The 7,090-nt window shown below is 52.2% G+C and overlaps 2 protein-coding genes across 3 annotated transcripts in view; both read left to right on the forward strand.

Annotated features, from left to right (window-relative positions):
• The window catches only part of LOC105502245 (dual oxidase 1-like), a 6,637-nt gene extending 5,685 nt beyond the window's left edge, over nucleotides 1-952 (forward strand). The window contains exons 6-8 of the mRNA XM_011928649.1: nucleotides 57-311; nucleotides 715-767; nucleotides 898-952. Coding sequence (XP_011784039.1) covers nucleotides 57-311; nucleotides 715-767; nucleotides 898-952 — 363 coding nt within the window. The remainder of the gene's footprint in view (nucleotides 1-56; nucleotides 312-714; nucleotides 768-897) is intronic.
• The window catches only part of DUOX1 (dual oxidase 1), a 30,617-nt gene continuing 23,527 nt past the window's right edge, over nucleotides 1-7,090 (forward strand). Inside the window, exons 1-10 of one of the 2 annotated variants that reach the window (XM_011928535.1) lie at nucleotides 1-38; nucleotides 145-311; nucleotides 715-775; nucleotides 898-994; nucleotides 2,319-2,409; nucleotides 3,442-3,544; nucleotides 3,803-3,951; nucleotides 5,075-5,295; nucleotides 5,514-5,632; nucleotides 6,197-6,334. In XM_011928535.1, coding sequence (XP_011783925.1) covers nucleotides 969-994; nucleotides 2,319-2,409; nucleotides 3,442-3,544; nucleotides 3,803-3,951; nucleotides 5,075-5,295; nucleotides 5,514-5,632; nucleotides 6,197-6,334 — 847 coding nt within the window. In that variant the 5' untranslated portion in view covers nucleotides 1-38; nucleotides 145-311; nucleotides 715-775; nucleotides 898-968. Of the gene's footprint in view, nucleotides 39-144; nucleotides 312-714; nucleotides 776-897; nucleotides 995-2,318; nucleotides 2,410-3,188; nucleotides 3,621-3,802; nucleotides 3,976-5,074; nucleotides 5,296-5,513; nucleotides 5,633-6,196; nucleotides 6,335-7,090 lie in introns of those variants that run through there. The other variant, XM_011928534.1, reaches the window with a different exon arrangement.

Consider the following 7,090-nt stretch of genomic DNA (forward strand, 5'->3'; position numbering starts at 1 on the left):
CCCCGCCACCGGGCAGAGCGGGCCCCGGGGACTGTACGGTGAGGCCGCGGGGGCAGGACGGGACCGGCTGGGGGTCTGCGAGTGTGGGCTCCCCCGATCACGCTACCGCTCATCTCTTCCCGTGCGCCCCCACGTCGGATGCAGCCTTCGGGGCAGAGCGAGGGAACCGGGAGCCCTTCCTGCAGGCGCTGGGCCTGCTCTGGTTCCGCTATCACAACCTGTGCGCGCAGAGGCTGGCCCGCCAGCACCCAGACTGGGGGGACGAGGAGCTGTTCCAGCACGCGCGCAAGAGGGTCATCGCCACCTACCAGGTCAGCCGTCCGCGCCCCGCGACGTCCCCCCTTCCGCAAGCAAGTCCACGGGAGACTCCGCTGCCCCACGGAGCTCCCCATCTATGCACAACCTCCACCCAGAAACCCCTCCCCAGACAGCCGAGGTCTAGGGAAGCCCCAGTAAATGATAGGGAGGGAGGCACGCGCTGTTTAGAGGAGAAATCTGGCCGGTGATTATTATTTATCACCTCCCAACCCCCCGCTCCCCCAAATCCCCTGGTTCCTTGAGGAGACAGGCCTCACACCGCTCCTGTTTGAGTTGCTTCTCCCATGACTGACCCTGCCTGGTCCTCATCTCCACCTGGAAGCCGTCCTTGGGCTCAGACCCTTCCAGGCCCCGCCCCATCCAACTCGAGCCTGCCCTCGTCTCTCTGCCCCTCAGAACATCGCTGTGTATGAGTGGCTGCCCAGCTTCCTGCGGAAAACACCCCCGGGGTATACAGGTGAGGGCGTGGGGAAGGAGGATGGGAGGGCTTGCGTGAGTGTGTTTTGTGGGGTGGGGTGGGGAGTACGTTGGGGATTTTAGGGCTAAATTCTTCTGTCCTCTCTTCTCCTGTTTCCCCAGGATACCGGCCATTTCTGGACCCCAGCATCTCCTCGGAGTTCGTGGCGGCCTCTGAGCAGTTCCTCTCCACCATGGTGCCCCCTGGCGTCTACATGAGGTGAGGGAGGGGCTCAAAGGTTTGTGTGCTGGGAGGGATGGGGCTGTCAACTGAAGAAAGTCTGCCCTCAGGAGCCCTCTGTACAGGATTATCAGTCTGAAGTGTCCCCAAGCGAACGATGAATAGAGAGGGGAAGAAAAGCAATTGTTTTAAAAGATACATCACTGTGGTTTTTAAGCACTTTTACTTCCATTCTCCTGCTGCTGGTGTAGATATTACCCTCCCCCCGCCCATTAAATAGAGAGTAATAAAGGTTCAGAGGGTGTCACAGAGCCCACTGGTCTAAACCTCATGTCTTGACACTACACTGGGGACATTTTTAGCTATAATCACAGGGCCCAGGGCCTGCAACCTTTTGGGGGCAGAGGGTTCTAAAATGTGTGCAATCTGAAGGAAAATATTGGCTTCAAAATAATGAAAAGGGAACTTGAAAAAGACACAGGCCGGGTGCGGTGGCTCACGCCTGTAATCCCAGCACTTTGGGAGGCTGAGGCGGGTGGTTCATCTGAGGTTGGGAGTTAGAGACTAGCCTGACCAACATGCAAAAACCTCAACTCTACTTTAAAAAAAAAAAAAAGTATATATATGTATATATATACACACACACACACACAAAATTAGCCGGGCATGGTGGTGCATGCCTGTAATCCCAGCTACTTGGGAGGCTGAGGCAGAAGAATCGCTTGAACTCGGGAGGCGGAGGTTGTGGTGAGCCAAGATCGTGCCATTGCACTCTGACCTGGACAACAAGAGTGAAACTCTGTCTCAGAAAAAAAAGACACATATTTAAATAAGTGTATATGAAACAAAGCATGTCCATTTATTTTTTTACAGTTGCTTTATAATTTAAAACAATTCATAGATTAGATTTACTCTGGAATAGTCTCTGGGGTATGCCTGATGATGTACAAGACATAGACAACTGAGTTATTCACAGACAAGTAGTTTCAAAAGAACAATTTTTGAATCCTTTGAAAAGGTATATATGTACACATATATTGTACATACAATTGTGTGTGTGTATATGTATTTTGCATATGTGTGTATATACATATATTGAGAGAGAGTCAGAGAGAGTGAGCCATGAGTACATTTAGATATTTGGTCTGATGTTGTTAATGAGGGAGTACATTTTAGATATTTGGTCTGATGTTGTGGATAGGACCTTCCAAAAGTCAGATCCCCCAGAACATACCAAGGTCCGAACCACACACCACCTCAGAAAGGCCTGGGGTCCCTGACTACCGCCTCAGAGACTAGAACTGATGCCTGACAGTATAACCCCATTACCTCAATCACCCTCTCCCTGCTCTTTGCATTTCAGAAATGCCAGCTGCCACTTCCAGGTGGTCATCAGTCGGAACTCAAGTGTCTCCAGAGCTCTCCGGGTCTGCAATAGCTACTGGAGCCGTGAGGTCCGAGCTGGGGGCCACATAAGTGGTGGATATGTGCGTGTGCATGCGTATGTGTGTGTGCGTGTGTGAGTGCATGGTGAAAGCAGGCAGTAAGGCTGAAGCTGACAGCTGGGATAGGCTGGAGTGAAGGAGGCAGCCTGGAGGACCTCAGGCATCTCCCCTACAAAGTCTGAGGTGACCAGGTAGCTGGACATGCCCAAAAGTCAACCCACCACCCCAACCTCAGAGCTGTGGGAGAGCCAGTGGGGCCTGTGCAAGTATGGTTCTGCCTATGTTGCTGCCTCCCATGTCTTCCCTCTCCTTCGACAGCTCTGGTTGTCCTGTAGGCCTTGGAGTACCCCAACTAGTCTCACTTGCCCCAAGGAAACTTCCCATTAGACACATATCCCGGGCAGTGTGTGACTGCATATGTGTGAGGGTGGTGGGGAGGAAGCAGGGGTTCTTAGAGATTACTGGGGATTGCCCATCCATCCAAATCAGGCCAGCATGGATGAAGAGCATTGATCATGAATTTAAAGCAAAGCAAGATACTTTGTGTAAAGTGTTTACTAAGGGGAAGGGAGTAGGGAGGAAGAGAAAAGAAGCCATAGAATCAGAGCCGTGGAGCTGAGTCGAAAGAGGCCTCAGTGTCCCCTTCATCAAAGTCCCTTTTTATTAAGGGAAGGAAACTGTGTTCAGAGAGGGCCTGTGACTTGCCCAAAGTCATACAGCTGGTTAGTAATAGAGGACTAAGACCTAGATCTTCTAGTGAATTTGCCAACCACATTGTCAAGTCTCCCAAGGTCAGAGTAAAACTTTAAGATCCCTTGTGCTTGTATAGACCTCTGTCAGGCAGTATTGACTTTGGATGGGGATACCCCTCACCCTGAGTGGGGAATCAGCCTGCAGAGCAGGAATGTCCCACCAGTTTGGGAGCAAACAGTAGGACTGGGTGGGCTCAGGGATAAGGATGATGGTGTGGAGGGAGCCTGGCTATCTAACCTCTGACTCCATTAACCACGCCCCTCTCCTCCCCACCCGCAATCTATAAAGCACCCAAGCCTACAAAGTGCTGAAGATGTGGACGCACTGCTGCTGGGCATGGCCTCCCAGATCGCAGAGCGAGAGGACCACGTGGTGGTTGAAGATGTGCGGGGTGAGTCTGAGGCTGTCCCTGCAGGTTGTGAACTCCTGGCCTCTGGGAAGAGGCTCAGCTGGACTTCCAGAGCCAGGTATGAGGGGTTACCTGGGGCTGGGAGCCTGCACTGCACTCACTGATGAGAGAGCTTCTGGCATGCTGATCATGGCTCCTTCTGGCTCAAGTCTTCTGGGGCTGGTTGGAGCCTGGGGCCTGGACTGGAGACTGCTGTGGTGGCCCTGAGCTCCCTCAGACTGTCTGGTATCTCGTCTCCAGATTTCTGGCCTGGGCCACTGAAGTTTTCCCGCACAGACCACCTGGCCAGCTGCCTGCAGCGGGGCCGGGATCTGGGCCTGCCCTCTTACAACAAGGCCAGGGCAGCGCTGGGCTTGTCTCCTATTACCCGCTGGCAGGACATCAACCCTGTGCTCTTCCGGAGCAATGACACTGTGAGGAGGGGTCAGGACCCAGAGGGTAGGGTGGGAGGGACAAGGCACGTGGGACTGAGTCATGGGAGATAGGTAGTGAAACTTGAGCACAGAGACAAGCACCTAGTGGGAGGGGCAGGGCTTACCCAGGTCACTTTTCCGAATATTACATATCAGGATGAAGATTACCAGACCAGCAAGATTTGGCTTTGCACTCTGATTGTTCAGATCCAGCAAGCATGTATTGAGCATCTATTGTTTGCCAGGCACTTAATAGGCACTATCTCATTTACTGTTCTCTCCACCCTCCTGAGTGGGTATAGAAGGTCCTTGACTTAGGAACAATCTGTGCTTTCTTGCACTGATGTTTAAGCTGCCTTTCAGGAGTCAGCTGTTACACCATGAGCTGTCACCTGGACTGGTGGCATGCCTGCTAGCCAAGAGACCAGACTGGGATACCTTACCATCTTGACACAGCAGTGTTTCTACAATTGTGTGCCTACTCTATTGCATTTTGCCCTTACCATTTTATAAAATTATTGGAAAGTGGAGGTTTGAAAGGCCAATAAAGAAGTGATATGAGCATGGGGGCTCGTAAACTTTATAAAATCAATATATAGATAGGAATCACCAGGCATGCCAACAGTAGCAAATCTTTAGCTTCAAATGGGCCTCAGTGGAATTAAGCTGGTCAAGTGCTATTTACACTGTGGAGAAAAAAAACTAAAGATCAGGTAATGCTGGTGATATGTTTTTGAAAACTGTCTCTAAAAGGCAATATATAATCAGGCATTTGATTTAAAAAAATCAGTTCTAAAGAATAGAAACCTTTTATAACACATCATTCTGCCATTCAACTTTTGCACTTCTGGTTTTGTCCCTTCAACTTTCATACCTTTTCAAGAACAAGTTATGAATGGGGATAGGCTGGCTGTTTTATTACTTTATAGAATAGGCAGCTGAATGTGTGAGAGGGTTCCCATAATGGAGTTCACTTATGTAAAGCACTCAGAGCAGTGCCTGGGGCATAATAAGCACTATATAGGAGTGAGTTGCTGTTACTGACATTTATTATTATCATCCCTGGGGCTAATCCCTGCGAACCACCTCTTTGCCTGAGGGTGGGTACCGTGTCCTTGCTGTTACTCCTGCCCCTTGGTTCCAGGTACTGGAGGCCACAGCTGACCTGTACAACCAGGACTTGTCCTGGCTAGAGCTGCTCCCTGGGGGACTCCTGGAGAGCCACCGGGACCCTGGACCCCTGTTCAGCACCATCGTTCTTGACCAATTTGTGCGGCTGCGGGATGGTGACCGCTACTGGTTTGAGAACACCAGGAATGGGTAAGGCCTGATAGGGTAAGGTAGGCTGTACCTCAGCCTGGGCCCCAGACCCTCTCCCTGGCCTTAGACAGCCCCCATGCGCCCTTGATTCCAAGCCAGCCCTCCACCCCCTTCCCAACACCTCTGGGTCTCTTTTCTCACCTGGGTCCTTGGGTCTGGGGTTGTTGGAGGCCTGCATTCCCTTCCCATCCCAGTGACTTCTACTTTCTCCAACTTAGGCTGTTCTCCAAGAAGGAGATTGAAGAAATCCGAAATACCACCCTGCGGGACGTGCTGGTCGCTGTTACGAACGTTGACCCCAGTGCTCTGCAGCCCAGTGTCTTTGTCTGGTATAAAGGTGAGTGGCCAAGGGGTGACTGGAGGAGTGGTGGGTCTGGAGCCTCGTCCCTCTTCGGCTCTGGGCTTGGCTCAATGTGGCTGAACGTCAACCTCTGTGCTCCAAGAGGGGAGTGAGCTGTGGTTCTGCCCTTGGGAACTCCAGGTACCAGGGCCGCCACTTGCAGCTGTGTAGGGTCCCCTCTGCACAACTCCGGAAAGTACTGAGTGAGGGCAGAACCGAGACTCAGAGAGAGCTGGTGAGGAGGTTCACATTCGGCTGAGCTGGGGCTGGGGCTGGGTATAATATTAGGAGGGCTCTGTGCGGTGAGGATATCCCAACCCTCCAGCAGTGAGGGAAGAGTGTGTGTGTGTGTGTGTCTGTGTGTGTACATACACTTGTGTGTGTGAGGGAGAGATGGAGGTTGGGATTCATTTTTTACCCCACTTGTTACCCAAGGAAGCCCCTTCCCCTCAGCTACCCAGAGTGCCCCCACCCCCTTTCTGCCACCCTAACCTCCTCAGTGATCCTGTGCCAGCACCTGTGGCCCAGCACCCAGGACTCTGACTTCCTCTGCCTCCCCAGGAGACCCCTGTCCGCAGCCAAGACAGCTCAACACTGAAGGCCTGCCAGCCTGTGCTCCCTCCATTGTTCGTGACTATTTTGAGGGCAGTGGATTTGGCTTCGGGGTCACCATCGGGACCCTCTGCTGCTTCCCTTTGGGTAAAATGATGGACAGAGTGGAGTGGGGTGAGAGATGCAAGCTAGGGGATGCAGGTTGGGTGGTTCCACTAATGACAACAAACCACGCAGAGCACGGTCCCTCTGGGTAGGAGAATGAAACACTAGAGGAGGAAGGGACAAGAGAAGTGTCTGACCTGCAGAGAAGTCAGCTCCAGGGAGAATTGCCTCCCTGTTTTCCTAGGACTCCCCGCAGGGCCCAGCATTGGTCAGGAGCCAGGGGGAATCTGTAATCTACAGCTTTTTGCAGGCCTGGGCCTAGAGGACTGTCAGAGGCAAATCCCTGTTTAAGAACAAGGGCTAAGGCCTGGCGCGGTGGCTCATGCCTGTAATCCCAGCACTTTCAGAGGCCAAAGCAGGCGGATCGCCTGAGGTTGGGAGTACGAGACCAGCCATGATCAACATGGAGAAACCTTGTCTCTACTAAAAATACAAAATTAGCTGGGTATGGTGGCGCATGCCTGTAATCCCAGCTACTCGGGAGGCTGAGGCAGGAGAATCAAGTGAATCCGGGAGGCAGAGGTTGCAATGAGCTGAGATCACACCATTGCAGTTGCAGTGAGCTGAGATCGCACCATTGCAGTCCAGCCTGGGCAACAAGAGGGAAACTCTGTGAAGAAAAGAACAGAACAGAAAAGAAAAGAAAAAAGAAAAGAAAAGGAGGAAGGGAGGAAAGGAGGAAAGGAGGGAGGGAAGGAAGGAAGGAAGGGAAAGAAAGAAAGAGAGGAAGGGAGGGAG

Source organism: Colobus angolensis, unplaced genomic scaffold (genome assembly GCF_000951035.1).
Source record: "Colobus angolensis palliatus isolate OR3802 unplaced genomic scaffold, Cang.pa_1.0 Scaffold78, whole genome shotgun sequence".
Classification (NCBI taxonomy): domain Eukaryota; kingdom Metazoa; phylum Chordata; class Mammalia; order Primates; family Cercopithecidae; genus Colobus; species Colobus angolensis.